Source organism: Rhea pennata, chromosome 3, assembly GCF_028389875.1.
Source record: "Rhea pennata isolate bPtePen1 chromosome 3, bPtePen1.pri, whole genome shotgun sequence".
NCBI lineage: Eukaryota > Metazoa > Chordata > Aves > Rheiformes > Rheidae > Rhea > Rhea pennata.
In genome coordinates, this window is record NC_084665.1 from 122703980 (window position 1) to 122723834 (window position 19855).

The 19855-nt window shown below is 39.7% G+C and overlaps 1 protein-coding gene across 2 annotated transcripts in view; it reads left to right on the forward strand.

The window, feature by feature from the left end:
- The window catches only part of PTCHD4 (patched domain containing 4), an 82962-nt gene that overhangs the window by 23660 nt on the left and 39447 nt on the right, over positions 1-19855 (forward strand). For both annotated transcript variants that reach the window (XM_062571196.1, XM_062571197.1), the window contains exon 2: positions 1398-1878. In XM_062571196.1, the coding sequence (XP_062427180.1) occupies positions 1398-1878 (481 nt within the window). The remainder of the gene's footprint in view (positions 1-1397; positions 1879-19855) is intronic.

Sequence of the window (19855 nt, forward strand, 5' to 3'; positions counted from 1 at the left end):
GCATGCCACACAAGTGTTTTCTAGAAATGGTTAATGTTGGTCATGAAAGAAGTTGAAAGTGTCTCCTCCAAATGCTTCTGGCTTTTTGCAGATGAGTGCTTCCATGTGTATGTGTAGGACAGAGTGTTTCCCAAATTCAAGCTGTCAGTTAGCTCATTCCCATAATATCTCCAGACAGAGACTAATATCATCTCATGTGACTCATGCCTGAAAGGTATTTTATATATTAACTGACTTGTTATGATTTTTTTAAATACAAAAGGAAAGAAAACTGAAAATTTTTAATCCTATTCACGGAAAAAGAAGTGAAGGTCTGTTATTTGGTTTAAAGTAGACATTTAATCCCTGGTTTTAAAGTTTTTTGATCAAAGAAATTACTTGTACTAGGATATTTTTATCCAATCTGTTGAGTCTTCTTACTTAACTTACATCTGGGGTTTGATCTCCTAACTTGATAGGGGCAGACTGCAATTATTCTAGAGCACTAGAAAAACCAATTCCTTAAAAAAAAATCCTATTAAACTTTTTTGCCGAACAAGAAACAAAACATTTGATCAGGATTAGATATTTCTACAGAAAGTGGTCAGGTCCTGTAAATACATTGGTGCAGATCCTGAGTGCATCTAATGCATCTTCAGCAGATTTTCATGGAGTTTACCACTCTGTCCTAGCATACTGAAATAAGGGAGACCAGAGTAAGGTTTATGTTCTTGAGAATTTTGTACAGAAAAATCTGAGCTGAATTGAGGACTAGAATAGATTCTTATCTTTTCCCGTGATAGAAATTCATCAAATAAACTGTTCAAAAAGTCCAATTTAACTGCATTTTTCTAGAGCTACAGTAGCTGTATTAAATGTTGTGGATCCATCTATATGTACATCTGCGTACCAAGGTTGGAATTGGTGCCTTTTTTTCTGTTAAAAAAAAAATTCTGTAAAATTGTTTTTTTTTCAAAAAGCAGCTGCAGAGTGCCAGGAAATCACAAGTGTTCCATAAATTGACTTTCTTCTCAAATGTTTTGCACTTCAGTAATTGGAGATTCGTTGTTGTCTGTCACAGTTAAAATGCGGAAAAGCGAACCCCTCCCCCGGGTGAGGAGCTTGCACGCAACATTTCAGTCTCTGAACATCTGGGTCTGCCATGAGTATCTGGGCAGTCCCTGAACTGCAGCACAGAGCTGCAGATGAGTCTATAATGAATAAGAAAGAGAGAAAGAGAGGGAACAGGAATGCAAACCAAAGCCCACTGAAGTGAATGGCAAGACTCCTATTGACTGCAGTGGCCTTTGAATCACGCTCTCAGCATGTACCGGAAAGAAAAGTAGAGTCAAACAGTATCACTGTAACACATCTTTTGCAGGATAACCACATGCTCATCTTTTTACTTTCCCTCCCAGGATGGAAGGAGCAGTTTTATTGGCCACCAGCTCGGAGGGGTCATGGAAGTGCCAAACAGCAAGGACCAGAGAGTCAAATCAGCTAGAGCCATCCAAATCACTTACTACCTCCAAACGTATGGCTCTGTCACCCAGGACCTCATTGGGGAGAGATGGGAGAGTGAATTCTGTAAACTGATGCACAAGATGCAGCTGGATCACCAAGATCTGCAGCTCTACTCCCTAGCGTCCTTTAGCCTCTGGAAGGACTTCCACAAGACCAGTCTCTTGGCCAGGGGCAAGATTTTGGTGAGCCTGATGCTGATTCTCCTGACTGCTACCCTCTCGAGCTCCATGAAGGACTGCCTACGTAGCAAACCTTTCCTGGGACTCTTGGGAGTACTCACTATCTGTATTTCCAGTGTCACTGCGGCAGGGATATTTTTCATTACTGATGGAAAATATAATTCTACTCTGTTGGGAATCCCTTTCTTCGCTATGGGTAATTATTTATCTTCATAATAATAGGATTAACTGAGCTTAATGACAGGATTGTAAATTACATCCTGGGTTATAAAGTGCAGATTTTACCTTGAGTGAAAGTCTAAGTTGTTTTCATCTTGTTAAATTGATCTGTGCCTTGCCAAAAAAAAAAAAAAAAAAAAAAAAAAAGAAAAAAGAAAAGGGGGTGGGGGAGGAAAGCAAAATAAAGCAGTAGCAACAATGAAGAGCGAATGACGTTGGTGAAACTTCGGCCAATGTGAGAGGGGCAGTTTTACTGATTTCTGTTACAAAATGAAGGAGAAATTGTTATTGAAAACTAGTCAGCTCAGCATAGAAAATGGATATGTGTTAACCTGGTTCTGATGGCATGCCAGCTGAAAGAGTCAGTTAGAACAGGAGGGAGACGAGGAAGGAAAGGAAAGGTTTTAGCATCCTTCCTGATGAGGGCTTCTCTTCCAGTTCTGCATGAGAGGAGAGAGCAGAATGGTTTTGTGTAAGAACAAGATTGATGGACTTTATCTCACAGAGGAGATTATAGTGGTGGTGTTTGCAAGGCTGTAAGCAAAGGGGCCTGTCAGTATCTGTAGTGCCTAATCCCTCGGTTTGTGAATTCTGAGATCAGCTGCAGAGATTTGCTTTTGTTACACCAGGACAGGAGAAGGTGCAGCTGAAGAACAAACATACAATCCAATTCCTTTAGCAGGAGAATTGTTTTCACTCTTTTTGTTCTTGTTGCTGTTCCAGCACATTTAACATGTTTGTGTGGTTAATTAGTTTGTTAGGAAGGTGTGTTGAAAGGAAAGAGGAAAATGTGCCCCCAAAGGCTTGCTGAAGGAACATTGTTCTGTGCAATCGCGTCCCTGTTGGTCATAATTTCACCATATCATGAATCTGAACAGCAGTGATGACCCACTATGCAAAATTTCTGCAAGGCAGCCCAGACCCCAAAACCTTCATACTGGCTTTTTTATGGCTAGAAATCATCTGGACCCAGTTCTCCTCCTCTTTTCAGATAATTTCTTGATCTCCACTCGTTTTTTGTTGTACCTATACTCAGTCCTGTGCTACAGTGAGAGACAGATAAATATGCAAAGCTGCAAACTAGAGCCAAGGTTTGGAGGAGGCTCCTACAATTTTATTAAGACAAAAAAAACTGTACCCCCAAATAACACATTTGCTTGTTCCTCATCTCCAGAAAAGTCCTACAGGCCTGCACCTGCCCAACTCTCTGCCTTCTATTTTCTCCATCCTCTGTCTGTGCATCCATCTCGTAGGTCTGGCATCCAGGGTGTCTGGAGCAGCTGGACAAGATAGCTTGGTGGGAAGGAGCTGATGGGCCAAATTCCAGAAGGGAAGACTGAGGCAGAAGACTCCAAAGAATTGAATGGCTGGCTCAGCCTCATTCGTACTAATAATTAACAAAACAGTGTTGGAGCCTCTCATTTGCTCATCCGCACTCTTAAATTGTGACAGTGGTCCCTGGCACAGTTTGGCCTCTGCCAGCTCTCACTCCTCCACACCTATCCCAGGAACACACTGGTTAGCTGAGATGATGTGGTTTGGATGCAGCACCTGTTTGGGGAAAAGGGGGAGTTTAGCTGTATGGATATGGCCAGACCATGCCTGTTGGCTTCAGGTCCAGGGAATGGGCCCTGACACTGCTTTGTTTATTAGTGCAGATTGAGCATCTGAGGCTCCTCTACTGCTTACATCAGAGAGAGAAACTTTTTGATGGGAAGGCAAGTGTGTCTGGCTCTTCAGACACCATGCACAGCACCACAGTGAAGTGGAAGACCTTTTCCAGGCTTTGCTCACAGGAAGGTGCTGGGAAGGGCAAGCAAAGGACCTCAGCAAGACATGCAGCGCTGTGATCAGGATGGGTTCCCAACTGAATGAGGGGTGTAGGCACAGGAAAAAGAGTTCTGCATGGCAGGATGGAGAGAAGGAGAAAGATGAAGCTCACTCACGCTTGCTGCCAGATTCTGGCAACCTTTACTGCTGGGTTTCAGGAGGCTTGTGTCCAAAAGCAGGCCCATGTGGCACTGCCTTGCTTGTGAAGCAAGTTGAAGTAAAAGCACAAAATGCTGAAGTGCCAAAAAGCCACTTCCCTCAATTGCTTGTTCCTCTGCTGATGTTCATTTTCAGATGGCTGTAGAGATTGGTGGCCCACACATTTTGCTTTACAGATCCCAGATTCATCTCTCACAGGGAGCCCCAAACAGTGCCTGCACATAAAATTTGTCTTCGAATAGACTATAAAACGTCATATTCGTAGGTCCTGAGTGCATCAACTGAAACAGTAGTTTCATTTCCTTCAATTTGACTATAGACTGCTGTCACAAGAAGTAGTTAGGAGTATGAATTTCTGAAAGCAGAGTGACTCAGTTTCCCATTTAGGATGGTGGAAATTTAGGAGCTGGTTTTCTGAGTAAGCTAGCTAGAAAAAGTAATGTTTATAACTTCCTGTGGTGTTTTCTGTTGTCACTCTTGTCATAGCAACTGCCTACAGCAAAAGAAAAAGAACACTCTCTTCAAGTGACATACTTGCAAGGATTGCTTCCGTAACAGCATATTGAGCTTGCTTCACATTAAAAAAAGAAAACATTTAAGTAGCCCTTTACAGAAATTTCATCCAGGAATCTCAAACTGATCTGGAAATATCGTTAGACAACAGCTTATTGTTCCTAGGAACTGCTGTTGGTAAATAACAATGCAACAGCTTTAAAGCTTGATAAACTAAAAGACAGGAAGTATGAGTTACCAAAGTCATGTTGGGTTACACGCTACAAAGTGCCATGTGCTTTTAGTTCTTTAAATAATAAAGCCAGCTACTGGTGCGTTGGACTGCCCAGGACCTCACAAAATTGGTCCTTGCGTGATGGTTTTCTATAAAGCCTGGTTTACTCCACAAGCTGTTGGCAGCAGATCCAACAACTTAGATGTAACACTATGAAATCTCAGCGATGTCCCAAGCAGATTGCCTGGAGCTGATGGGCAATACCAGAGAACAGGGCCTGCCAGTCCTTTTACTTCTTCTAAGTATTAATTTTCTCATCAGATTTTGCTGTCACCTTTCTCTCCCTATCTGTTCCTCCTGTATTGCCTATTAATTACAGTTAAGCAGGCCGAATCCAGGAAAGACTCCCCTGGGTTTCCACAGACTTGGATCCACTGAAGCCTCTCAAGACTGTTAACTCTGGGGAGCTCCACACAACCCATGGTCCATGTTGCACGTGGGAGCGCTAGCAGGCTCTCACAGCAAATAATAAAGCTGAACAATAATTATGTTAATATAAATGAACATGTCCATTAAAAGTCCATGAGGTAGAGTTTCCCAGAATTACAGATGCCAGATTTACAAATCAGCCTTCCAGCATCAAACAATAAAGATTCGATAAAAAGCAAAGCAGACAATTGCACGAGCAACAGCCACAAAGTGCAAGCAAGTGCTGTGCCGTCCAGGATGCACAGGCAATCTTAATTCTGGCTGCTCCTGACTTTGGGCTGTCCCAGTATGACATCTACAAAATATCCATTAAAAATATATACATATCTCTATATATATATTTTTAAATATGCAGTTTCTTCTGAATTTCTTTTTTAAAGGAAAGAGTGAAAGGAAATTCCATGATGTTCATCTGCACTTGACCTTTTTCCTGCACAGGAGGATATTGCCATCAGCATGACAGGAATACTTGTACAAACTACATATTAGATACACAATTCCTTTAGGTGAAGAGCTCCTGTGGGTCTCAATAGATGTTAGATGCCAATATAGAAATCAAATATTTAATATTTTTGCAAATTTGGACATTAATTATTTATGGTAGTCCTGCAGTGAGGGAATGGTCTGCTGAGATAAAGCACCAGCACTCAGGAATTCTAGGGGAAGAGCCTTGGCTCTGACTGTCCCTTTCTTCTCTTTATTCTTGAATGGGAGAAACTTTAGCCTCAAGTTAGGCATGAGGATAATGGTGGAAAATCCTCCTTGGCCAGAGTCCATTATGCTCCCTCTTCTAAAACAGCTACCTCCAGAAACCCAGTTTCCCCAGCAAAGTGTCCACTGTTGCCTTTTTGGCATCATTGAGGGCAAACTCAGGATCTCCAGCAAACAGCAGGAGGTACAAACGTTTAGCTGTTCACATGGTAGTCAAACAAATAAATGAACTGTGCTGAGCTAAAGAGAAAGTGCTGCTTTAGTTTCATGGCTTCCTCCTCCTGAAACTCAAAGTCCTTCTAGAAGTAATGGACGGATCTGAGCTCCTTGAAATAATGTTATAATACTTTTTGTGATGGGAAGTGATATGTGATTTAAATATATGCATTATCATCAGTACCCTTTCACTAAAAGGGCTCTATTGAAAAAATCAGTTTAATGCATGGTGAGTTACAATTAGATCTAGATTTTTGTTTGTTTTTTGACTTTAAAAAGTCATGTTTTATTAATTGCTGTGTGAATTTGGGGAAGACTTACCTTGTATCTACTGATGATTCCTCTTCTGGGACAGTTACCAACTGCAATTTCTTCTGCAAATTTGACACCAGCAGAGCTATCCCAATTAGAAGTGTTTTAGATAAGAGATAGAGAGTCAAACCATTGAGTTTCTGATTTTTTCTGGACCTGAGAAATGTACGTAGTTAGGTGTTCACATCTGCCTTTTGTGTTTGAATTCACAATACAATTTCAAAGGGATGTTATGTATGTGACACAATTATGATTTCCCTTGTCTAATCATCACTAATTAATATAACGAGAAGGTTAACTACATAATTGAGGTATTATTGCTCCCATGATTTGCTTTTTAACACTCAGGAACCAGACTGATATCATCAGAGAGATGGTGATTTAACTCAGCTGGGGATCCAACTGTATACTTTTAAAATGCAGGTATATTTAAGTAATTTTATACCATAATTATTCTTGAGCAATCAATGAAGCATCTCATTATAGAGTTTATAGACGTTATAGAGATCTCATTATAGTTAAAAATGTAACTACAATGTAACTAGACTAGTTATGCAGTATGTTATGTAGTTACGTAGTTACATGGAGTTATGTAGTTACCTAGTTATGTATTACAAAGTATACTTATTTCTTAGAAGGCTGGATTAACAATGACTGGATGAAATAAATACTTCCTGCTTTTTGTACGTCCAGTCTACGAAGACTGTGAGATCTTCATGGGAGAGTCTATTTTTCATTTAGCATTTCGATTACATTAAGCTCCATGGATACTTCACAATGCACCGTAATATTATAACTACTACTGGCATCAGTAATAATTCTGTTAGTAACAGTGTTGTGGAGAGGTGCAAAATCTTTAGCAAGCAATAGACTAACTGTTTCTCATAATAACCCCATGCCTGATGTGAGAGTACAAAACGGATGGCAAAGATTTTACCTATGGTGCAGATTTTTTTGTTAAGATTCTTCATCATTCCTTCCACCGACTCAGTTTTTTAGATGGAAGGAGGAGGCAAGACAAAGCAGACAGACTTCAGGCAGTTATCGTTATTTTAGACTATTTCAGTCATCTAACATCTTTAAGATGACAACTCTAGCAGTTGTTGAAATAATGGCAGGTGATCACCTCAAAGTAAATTTGAGATGTCCTGTTATTATCGTTAGTAGTGATGTCAGGGGAAATTACAGAAAAAAAAATGTTCTAGTACAGATGATGAAAGTATTATTTTTTTTTTAATCCCAGAAGACAAATTTGAGGGCTAACGTGCATGCTAGCTGTATGTTACCTGTACTCAAAGTATCACATTATTCCTAACCTTTGCTTCAAGCAATGGACTTTCTCATTACAGCTGCAACTTAGAAATAATATTCCAAGAGGAAACTGTGACTTTGTTTTTGTCCTTTTGATGTATCAGGAAAGCAAATCCCATATGAATTTCATGTTACATCATCATCTCCTGGCTGTTTGAGCTACAGCTCCTATCCTCGTATGGAGGAAAGATGAGGGTATCGCACTCAGGTCCTTTGGACATTCCCACCCCGTGCAGAGAGGAACAGGAACTGCACAACCTGCCTTAGGTCCAAGAGCAGGGTTTATATCACCTGACTGCAGCTGTCTCAAATGTTTCTGCAACTGAATTGATATAACCTGAATTTACTTCATAATCAATGGAGAGAAATAGGCATCTCCATAGTCATTTGGACCACCACTGAGAACATGTAGATGAGGCGAGTTAGTCTCTGCAGACATCTATCTTCCTCTATACAAGATCCAAAAGAGGAGCCTAGGTTGACTGCTTAGACTTCAGCAATAAAGTTATACACTTAAACTATACATGTATAGCATATATACACAAACTGACTTGACATACAGATTGTAGACTAGCTCTTTTCCTCTGGAGCCTAAAGGGAAAGTTCTTTTTCCTCTTACCAACTCAGAGGTCCTCAGCACAGTTACTCCACCCCAGGAGGTGGATCTTCAGGTCTCTTGCTCAGTGATTTGGTGGCCCAGCTCAGGTCTAAGCATTTGTCCTTGGACCATTATCCAAGCATACAGCGCTGATACCAGTTTGCAGTGTGCTCTGAGGTCCCCTATAATGACAGAAGAAATGCAGAAGATATTGTATGGGTTTGCTGTTTGACAATGGCCAACTATACACTCCTTCCTACTGACTCCAATGAGAATTGAATTAATCCCTTTGTCCAAGGTGAGGTCTCCAAATGCCTTTTTTTTTTTTTTTTTTTTTTTTTTTTTTTAGTTAAAACAGCTTCTTCAGCTCTCCATCTGCAGCTAACAGACTGGTAGCTGTCATTTGAGCTGCTTCCAAATTAACTATGAGCATTTCTGCAGGTCCTTTGAAAAAGTGGATCTGATTAAGGAAGAATGCATATTTTCAGTAAAAAAATCCAAGGCTAAAAGGCACAGTTTTCTTTCACACTTGAAAATATATTTAATACTCTTAATCAATAAAAATATTCTTTGCAGAAAGTAAAGGATATTTCCTTTTCAAAAATCTTACACAATTGTCTGAACTCACCTCACTTTCATTTTTATACTGTTTCATGGCAATGCTCATTCTGATGTCTGGCTTATTTAAGGTTCTTTATTGGATACACCTTTTCCGTGTGTTGATCTCATTTAGCAGGAGTTTCGTTCCTTGTACTTAGTATGTATCAATGAACATCACATTTACGTTTGGCTCATTTGGGCTGGAAAGGAGCTGCATCATGGCAGAAATTATTTAGCTCCATGTATATCATCCCTAATAGGGCAATGTCAAATTCAGCCTTGAATAGCACCATTGCTGGCAATTCTATAACCTGCCTTGACAGCTTATTCCAGTGCTTAAATGGCCATACATTTATAAAGATATTTCTTAATATTTTCCTTGCTGCAGCTTATGCCTATAACTTCAGAGTCTGTCTAGCCTGACTTTGGAGTGTAATTTTTTACAGTGTCTCTTTATGTATTTGCAGATACTTTTAGGATATTTTATGTGTAGGGCTGTGCATACCTCATCTCGGATATCATTTCCTACCAGATCTTTTTCTGTATATCTTTTACTCTAGTTCATACTTTCTTGTTAAATCCACCAGATTGATAGATGGATGGTGGCTTGTAACTTCTGATCACAGCTGGAGCACTACAGATCTGCAGCTAAGAGCAGATATGGGATGGGCTGAGCCTTGGAAGAGCATGTCCTTGGCGTGTGGAGGAAAGTTGCTGTATTATACTGGCCTTTTCCTTCTGCTGGGAAGGAGAGGTGGGCTCTACTACCTGAGGAAGCAAAGAATGAATGATCCTGCATTCTGTCAACCACACAGTCTGCTCTTCTTGATTACTTTGTGCTTTTACAGGAAAATCCAAAGTTATGCTTCTGTTTCTTCCAGTGAAAACAAAAGGCAGCAAATGCATTTACTTTCTCTTGGAATATATTTTATGTACAATTAGCCTGTGGAACTCACTGGTGTAGGGTAAGTTTGCGGCCACAGATTCAACCTGATTCAGTAAAGGTTGAAGTTTTTTAAATTGTTATGAATCCAATTGCAACATTAAAAGCTAATAGTAAGGAAGAAGTATAAAATTTAATGACCACATTCGCAAGCCCAGTTAGAAAATGGACACGAAGAAAATTCACTTGTGGAGTTTTCCCATTGCTGCCCTCTTGCAGTTTGATTATTTACCCCTAAAGAACCAGGAACAGGATACAGAACTCAATGAACTGTTTGCCAAATGTTAGAAATCAATATTTGTCTACCATATTCAACTTTAATGGCACAAACTGCACAGTATTAAAAACTTTAAAAGTCTATTGCAGAGGCAAAAACAACAGTAAAAAGACTTTACTGGCTATCCTATCTTTTATACAGTCTCCTCTGTACAATCACTAGTCAGTCACAGTTGTAATAATTCAGTTTTATTCCATTTCCAGTCCTTTCTTTCTCTCCATTTCTTTCCCATGAAGGAATTTCTAGTCTCTGGTGGAATAACTGCCTGCAGTAACATATTGCACACTGAAGCCACACTGGCTCCTGCCTCTTTGCTCGTCATCCATGAGTGACTCAAGTAATAACAGCAACTTGTGTTATTCAACCGGTGTCTTCCATATCACTGGCATAACTGTGTGTTACTGGCCTTCAGACAGAGATATACTCAGATATTGCAGCTGTGACTTTCTACACAGTAATCGTGCTGGATGTGGTGAACCACGCATTTGGTGATTCATCCACACCTGGCTAATTGTAAGACGAGGAAGAACGTGCTATTCTGGATGCTCAAAGAGGTGGTGAGAGTTGTGCCAGTGAAAGGTGTAGGCATGGAGCTGCCGGTAGCACCACCAACTGAACAAGCTGAAAACTTCAGGCCTTTGCAGCTTCAGGTCACTAAAGATGCTCTTTAATTTTTGTTCTGCATGGTTGGATATACTGTCCTGAGCCTCGGCTGAATTCCAGTGTGCATAATTGCACTGCTATCTTTTTCAAATTCCCCCAGCTGTGCAGGTTAGATACGATATTCATAAGCACTGCCTGGTTCCAAATACTACGCAGGTGGTGCTCAGTTAAACAGCGCTGTTCTTTCCCCAGAGATGGCTGAATTTCACTAGTGAATGAAGTGACCACATAACATGGTTAGACAATCATTCCATGTACCTTGAGCATGCAACTATGTCCTGGCATGTGGTCATTGCATTTCCTGCTGCGATCTGTGTTATTTTAGCAGTAGAGAATGCTATGATTGAAGGAAGATTTTTGGATTTTTGAAATCCAAGCACTTTCTAACAGTTTGATATGACTCTTAGACCTGCCTAACATAGACATCGTAACTCACATTCAAATGCAAATCAGCAACAAAGATTTTAAGTGCTATAGCTTTTTCTGGTGTTGTAGATTCAACTGTCATTGATATGTATATAGAGGGAACTACTTTGATAGCTTAGCCATTAAACCAATTAGTACTATTAGTATAAAATGATAACTTTGCAAATTTTCCATTAATTCAGAAACTGCAGGTAAGTTAACTAGAGGGAGCACTTGCATTGCTTTATGAAGAGATGGAGCAAGAGATTACGGCACACCCTGTGAAACTCTAACGAGTGAAGTCTTGTGTTTCTTTAGTTTTTAGTTGATACTTTTACTATTACTGTTGAGAAATACAATTTTCAAGGGAGGATACAGAGCTGCAGAAGCAGAAGGCAAAGAGGTGTTGTGCATACTGAACACAGAGCATGGAACCTCTTGTCCTTCTGCAGTAACTTTTAAGGCAGTCTAGCACAAAAGTTTTTCGTTAAAGTAATTTAAAGCTTGTGAAACTAGACTGAGAGCCCTGGGGAAAAAAGAAAGAAAGGAAAAAAAAAAAGCTGTTTGTGCTCAGTGTAGATACCACAGTAAAAGGAAAGTATGTGAACAACAAAATCAAACCTCCTTTAAATGCTCATTCTTCTCCTGGGAGCAGCTGAAAGAGAGAAGACCTCACACGAGAGATGTTAGCCCACTACTGAAAGCATTACCAAAGAGTGTTATACTGGGGCTGTACAAAAGTGGAATATATTAGGCAAAAAACAGTACAAAAATCCCTCCGCTCACACTGTCCGTGAGCTTCAAGAACCATTTTCAGAAGAAGGAGCTGTTGGACTGCTCCAGTCCTTGGCTCTCTGCAAGGGTACAGCTCAGTGCCTTTTGTGAAGGTAATTGCTGTGTGAGCTTTCAGTGTCTCTCCCATCAGAGCTAAGGAACAGTAAGAGTTTTATTGTGTAGCTAGCCTGCTTTTAAAGCAATAACCTTGGTTGGATATTGAGGGATGGAAGGCTTTACAAATCATAGATAGAAATGTTCTTCCTCTTTCTTAGATCATTTGAAGTCAAATTCTGAACACTGCAGCTCATGAAGCACATTCCAGAAGAGCCCTTATGTGGATTTTGACCTCTAATATACCTACTTTTTCCCTAAAGGCAAAGTGATAGAATCTATTTATGGTCTAATTCCCCGAAAAATTGTAAGAAGAAATTGTGACTAAAATCTCTTCTGCTCTGTTCGCAACTTTTGAAAGTGATCAGGATATGTTATCTGTGGCCAAGGACAGACAGACGAACATGGATGCATGCACAAACATAGAATAAGATGTAAAATGACACAAAAGTGTTAATTCCCATTTCTTATATTTAAGAAAAAAGAAAAAGTAAAAGCTTTCACAATAATTAAATCACATCCACTGGAGAGTTTTATTCAAAAGTTAATTCTGGAAAAAAATATTTTGTCAACATTAAAATGCAAAAATATTTTCTGTGCTTCAGGAGACCTTGGCTTGCCTTTTATGACCTCTTCTACTCAACTCTTTCATGACTGTGTACCATTTCCCTGGGGATCTGACACTGTGTTGCAAAACACACACCAACGATGCATTCCTTATGAAACTTTATCTGTTAGCTGTTGATAATCTTTCCTTGGAATTTATTCAATGTTTCTTTAATAAGATAGAGGTATCTTTAGTTTCCTTAGTCAGTGGTCAGTGATATATTTATTGTCTTTTATGGGAACAGATTGCAAGGCTCGTTTTTTTTTTTTTTTTTTTTTTTTTTTTTTTTTTTACCCTTAGAAAGGAGTTATTTGACCTGCCACTGGTATGGAAAAGCAAAAGCATCATTAAAACTGTCAAAAAACCTGCATATCAGGTTCTTCCATGACTTTTCCCTTAATAATGTGTGTAAGGGGTCACTGATTCACTGATCATTTGAATGGGCAAGTGGAGAACATAGTTCATGCTGGAGTTCCCTTATTAGCAAGGTTAAGCAGAAGTCATTAGGAATGGACTTTTTTTCCTCTTTTTTTTTTCTTTTTTTCACATAGAGAAGACTTGATTCAAATTTATGTGACAAAATAAAGGTGATATGTTTCAAGATTGTAAGTTTTAGCTCCAGACCCCTGTACTGAGTTCAGTATGTGTAGTAATGGAGTGATGGAACTGAAAGGAAGTCCTAGATCATTGAATCCAACTTCTTGTGACTGCAAAGTCAGGATTTTAAGATTTCTTAAACCTGAATCTGAATGAGGAAGTATCACCTCATCTAACTTTAATCTTCTAAAATTTGGGCATCTATTCTAAACTCGAGGGTGATTTCTCCTGTCATAAGTGTAAAGAAGCTAAGAATGACTCTATGAGGTCAAGCCAAGGCTTCATCAAATTGAGTATCCTATCTCTAGCAATGGTAAATAACAAATGGCTTGGAAAGAAGAGCAGGAAAGGGTAAGTGTACAATGGCTCAGGAAACTAAAGATGATGTCTTTGTAGTTAGCAGCTCTTAATAGATTTTTCTCTTAAGGGTTTTGTCCAGCTGCTTTTTTGCCACGTAAACTTGTAGCAACCCCAGCACTCCTAGAAGTTCCATTGCTTAAAACCACGTTGAATGAAGAGTTACCTCCTTAGGTTTGTTTTAATTCCATTGCCTGTTAAGTTCACTGATGACCTTGGCTCTTGTATTGGAAGAGACAGTGAAAGAGTTCTTCCCTGTAGAGCTTCTCCATATCATTCATGATTTTATAATCCTTTCATCCATCAGGCTTGTGAGGTCCCGGCTGTTTATACATCTCTCATATGAATCCATTTCATATGTTTTTGATCATACTAGATTCTTTAGCTCTACTAATTTTTAATGAAATTTGGAATGCAAATTCTCTGAAAACTCTTTGAAAATCCAGAGCCACATATTTGGAGGAGTCCCAAGTTTGTAAAGGAAAAATGCTAGCATGCAGACTTTACAGCTTAGAGAAAGATAATGTGGCTCAGAGGCATAGCATCCAGCTCATGTACAAGTCTTGGTATCCAAAAATGTACAGAGAAATATCTACTTTTCTCTTTGAGTTCCTGAAAAGAAAGCAAATACACAGTTTCTGGAAAAAATAGACAAACTGGCACTGCATTCTAGAAATGTAGTTGGAACCTAAACAGTTATAGTTGACCTAAAACAGGCACCGATATCTAGGCAGCCAAAAGCATCACGAAGCAGCATGAGAGAATTGCTCAGATCTTTCCAAGTCCCTGGTTGGATTTTGTAGCTCCTGGTGAACCACTATAGTCAGCACATCCTAACTGACCCTTGTCAGTATCTGGATTAGTATAAAGTTATTGAGAGCCATATGAGCTTTATCTACACGTCTAGATCACCAAGGGACAACGAACAATTAAAATCATTCCTTTATAATATTGATACTCTTCAAAAAGAAGAGCCCTCCCCTCCAGTCCCCAGGACCTGGAGAAGCACAGTACTGCTGTGGGACACTGCCACAGACCACTGAAAGACCTGGCTGGTTAGGGGAGATTCAGCTTACAACAATTCCTACATGATCTTAGATTATCTCTTTGTCCTTTAGAGGACTGCAGTTGGTAAAATGACCTTGACTATGTTGTTTATCTGTGCTTTAATTGGATTTTAATGGGTGAAATTTTGCCATGGGCTACAGAAGCAGTGTTGCTAGTTGCTTAAGTGGTGTCCACTTGTGCTCCTTCAGGCAGAATTTGCCCCCTAGGTTTTACTTACCCTCCTCTTCTCCCAAGACAGTCAAATGCCTGCAGCAGGGACCTCTATGGACCGGAGTGAGTTCTGAGGAGCTCTAGGTTATGCAACTCTCCTCCACAGGAGGACCCCACCCGTCCCTGCCCTTTCTGCTCTGTAATGTCTGGCTCAGGAGGAACTTGTTAGTTTGGTCCTGATGTGAGCAGAGAAGTACATTATGAAAAAGGAGAGCTTGTTGAACCAGTTACTTTTGGATGCTTGCCTACAAGGTGTTTGTATTTTTCTGTGAGAAAAAAGATATTATTAGTTTTGTACTGAGACATAATGTGTGTTATTTGTCAGAAAGGGACTCTGCTACTTGACTCTCCATGAATCTTCCCCCCTTCTCAAAACCCTTCTCAATAAATCAATACAACAATGACAAAAATCAAACCCTTGTCTCCCTCCCTCCCTGTCATGACTGAATTAACGGTACAGTTTATCAAAGTCAGTGGAATTGCCTCAGAAATTAGTTTGACTGGGATTTCTTGAAACAGATATGCTGTCGGCTTCTGCTTTTATTATGCCTGCGCTGGTTGCATGGTGAGGTATCAGCATGGCCCCGTAGTGTGAGACCCATTCCAGCACAGGCCCGGAAGGCCCTACAACATAAGCACACTAGAGAAACAGAGAGATGGGAAAAGAGAAGGATTTGACCAATGTCACAGATCCAACCTGGGTTTCAAAATTTAACACAGCCCTTCTTTGTCTTATGTGTATGGTCTATCTGTTGGATGACACCATCCATCTGCTATAAAAGAAGGGTGGGGAGTGACCATGGAGGAGGCCAGATATGTGCTTGGAAATGTGACAGGGGCTTCCTACCCATGTGAAAAGAGAAGAGAACAATCCACTGTACTATTTTGTGATTAAAATACTTTAGCTCACTACCAATTATTTATTTCTGATAAATGCAACTGAATTCAGTTGGAACTTGGCCGCTAGCACTTTGGCTAAGGAGGGTCTTCCTGTAGTGGTGGAAGTGCATTCCACCACTGAGGTACAGCTGCTCACTCCACGTTTTGACCGCAAGCAGCCACCAAGATCCTCTCAAGAGGACTGAAAATCATGCTAAAGCTATACATGCTTGTGCTATTCACTCTGAGACGTCCATTCAAATGCAAATTAGCATTTAAAGATGATGGGAAAAGGAGGAGGCATGCTCACCTGCTGATCTGCCCCCAAACATGCCTACCAAAAGAGTTACAAGCAAGTAAGAATAACCATATCGTCTTAGGAGATCCATAATGATATTGGGGAAGGTCAGAGCTTTACTGGAAATACATTTGACCTACTAGAAGCTGGCTGATAAGGATGAAAGAGGAAAACTCTATTGCTCAATGAAAAAAATAAATGAGTATCAGCCATAGTGCCAGCAGAATTGCTACAGGCATCGGCTTCACAAGTGAAGTAGCAGCAGCAATAGAAAATAATAATAATAATCCCTCGCTGATATCAGCACCAGTCTGTTCAAGTATCTAGCTAAAGTCACAGCATAATTAACCTTGACTGGGCTATATGATGAGCAATGTCCCGAGGAGACAGCACTGAAAGAATATATACTCACACACATGAGTAGGGAAATCATATAAAAATCTTATCAGTAGTTTTGTGTTATGACATTTCACAGCTAAATATGAGAGCTTATAGGAATGAGATATATTAAAAGTGAGAGGTATGGCCTGAGCATCAATCTCTTTGCAAGAGAACTAGTACATCTTTACATCTCTGAAGTAAGTGCATCCAGAGGCACAAGCAGGATGAGGCTCAGCTACATACTTTCATGGTTACCAGAATCCTATTGATTTCTTGTATTCCTCCTTAATACACAGCGCTTTCACACAAAAAAGCACTGCCTCCCCAGGAAACACCAGGAGGCAGATTGACATGGCTGTTGCTTGGCTGTGCAGTTGTTCCGGGAGGAGCCCCACACCTTTTCTCTAAGTGGCTGCAGCACCCTGCTTGCAAGGCTTGTGATAAGGCTTTATCCTGCTTCCTCACGCATTGCAATGTAGTTAGAAAGCAAAAGCTCCGAACTTTCCACTTAAATACAGATTAATTAAAACCAGATTTTCTTCTTTAAAAATGTTTGATTTAGTAGGTAAGAAGGTTAAACCTTGGAAATTTACTGACTATGCATTCTTTTGGTCTGAGAAGCAAGCCTGGAATAGAACAAGCAACCGTAAGCAGCTTTATGCTCCTCTGCCAATAACACTTTCTTGCATGAAAATGGAGCATTCATCTAGTAGGGAGAAAATGTGGGGAGAAATAATTTAGATTAAAGGGTGTCCTTGGATGGGAAAGGTCTGCTGGCAAAGAGACTCAGGCTGAGGTTCAGGTAAGGAAAAAAAAAAGAGAGAGAGAGAAAGAGAGAGAGAGAAAAAGAGAGAAAGAGAGAGAGAAAGAAACAAAGAAAGAAAAGGAAAAAACACCTCAAAAGAAGCAACCACATTCTGAATCATTTGCCAGCTCTGGTGAATTTTAATTACTAAAGTGTCTTTATGTTAGTTAAAATATTTTTATTGCCTTTCTATACAATGAATTTCTGCTCTGAGGGAAGAAAATGCATAAGTTTTTTATTCTCAGAAACAGCTACTATAATTACACTGTGGTTATAAGGAGATGATAACATAGATATACGGCAATTAACTTTGAGATACTTTTCATACCCATTTTTCACAGAACTGACGGTTCTTCTGCATGATGGAGTTATTGATTTCCTTCTCTATTTGTTTCATGCTTAATAAGCACAGTTTGTGGCACAGAACTAGTAACAAAAGTGTTTTAGTCTAAAATATAGTTATACAGAAACAACTTTACAAGTGCAGCATAATTGAGATACTATTACCTTCTAAAAGCAGTTGTTGTGTAATTAAGTGTGCAGCCATGAATGTATAACTGATAACTTCTGAAGTGATCTGATACTACGGTGGTGAGCGCTATCTCCTTGCAGGAGAAGGAAGACTGATACTCAAAAAATATTGGAGAGTTTTCCTTTGGCATGTTGGTTCCACGGAAGGGCATACTCTCAAAAGGTGCAATTCATTCTTCCTAATTTGTTTTAAACAGAACATTCATAACATGTTAATCTGTAGTTTATCGTCTGCTCAGCTTATTGAGTTTCTGCTCACCTGAGTATTTAAATATAATCTCAACTTTAATTTTCTGTTCTTTGAACATACTTTTTAGTATCACTAGGAACAAACTAAAAGTGAGTATCTTTGACTTACGAATCAGATTGAGTCTAATAATTAATGAATTACAGTAGCAACATTGCTGACTCTTCTTAGTCGAATGAAATAAAGAGGCTAGGGGGATTCTTTAATAGTAACAAACATAGCTCTAATTCCTTTTTACGCTCTGTGAAACAAAAAACCTAATAAAAATAATTGCATTCAATGTCCTATTTTTGGAGAAATGCATAGCTGCTATTTAGGAGACTCTTATTGCTCTGATTTATCTATTAATGAACAAAACCTAGTTAATTACCTAATTTGCATGATATTTTGCATCCACACAGATGCTGGTATGAGTGTTAGGGAGAAGTTTTGTATCAATACATTTTTTATAAGGTAATGAAATCGACTGGCCTGACTCTGCAGATGAAGCCATTGGGTGCTTCTCTCCTATTGGACTGAAAATCTGTAAATCAAGGCATAAATCAAATGAACTTGTGATCCAGGAAAGACAGGAACTTTACCCCTCCACTGCCAAAGCTCTGCTACTGTACTGGAGCTGAAAATTACTAAACTACTTGTGGTTCCAAATTATTTTTCTGTGGTCTTGAGTGAAGGCAGTGAAGAGGATAGTGTAGCTTCCTATCTCTCACCTCTTTTTATTTTATTTTTGCCCCCTGGCTCCAGTGCACAACTGCTCTGTAACAGCATCTGACCTCCCCAGAGCAACCAGCTGGAGCTGGTTCAGCAACACCAGGGCAGAATGTGGTGGGTCTGTCGCTGCCCTCCCACCTCCGTCACCTCTTACATGGCATCTTCTGTGCACAGCTCCATGGTATTGCTTCCCACTGTCTTTCTCTGACACTTCTCTGTCTCCTCATGTTGGAGAGCTTTTTCTCTACCCACCTACCCTCCCCTCCACGCGTGCTTGACCTCTCTGAACTTTGTGTGTCTGTAACGGGGAGAGCCAAGCCCTCCAGAAAGAAAATTTATAAAGTTTTCCCTGATGTCTTCCCAAGTCCTGTGCAGAAGAGGATATGATTTGCCATGTAAAGATAACTTGCAAAATAATACATCTCTAACATTAGCCATTTACAACTTGGGCAACTAGCTTGAGATAGTTGCCTAGGCTGGACCCACAGTCAACAGACAAAGCCCTGCTTCCAGGGAATGTTTTTTTCTCATCCTAAGTAGGAGATGAAAAAGCTTTGAACCCCCTCTTCAGTGTTCTTCTCCCTCTCTGTTGACAAGAGAGGGAGCCAAGAGAGAGGACAAGTAATTCAGATTAGACAAGAAATTCTACAAGGCAAAATTTAGGAAGGATTAATTTCATCCTTTGGGTCTTTTGAAAAACGGCCATATGCTCTCTGCAAGCACAAAGAAAGCATCAAAACACTAAAGAAAGCTCATGAAACAAACTGGGTCTTAAAATACAAACATCTGCAATTGCAGAAATGCAGAGAATTGGCAGGAAAAAGCTCTCTAAAGAACAGTTCACAGTCTTCCAATCTGTGCTGCTTCAAGTAACAGCTACAATATATGATCCATTTAATACAGAAAAGAAGGCAGATTCTCATCAGCAGAGATAAATTAGTAGTTCTGGAGACTCAGATACGACATAAAAGTAACAACCAGCTAAAAAAAATATTGTCCTAATTACACTGGGTCATATATTGAAATATGGTAATTTGAGGGCTGAGTCACCAACAGCACTGAAAAAAAGTTTCTGCTATAAAACTAAATTGGTGAAATTCATGTTTTCATTTTTTAAAAAGTTCAGTGTCAATG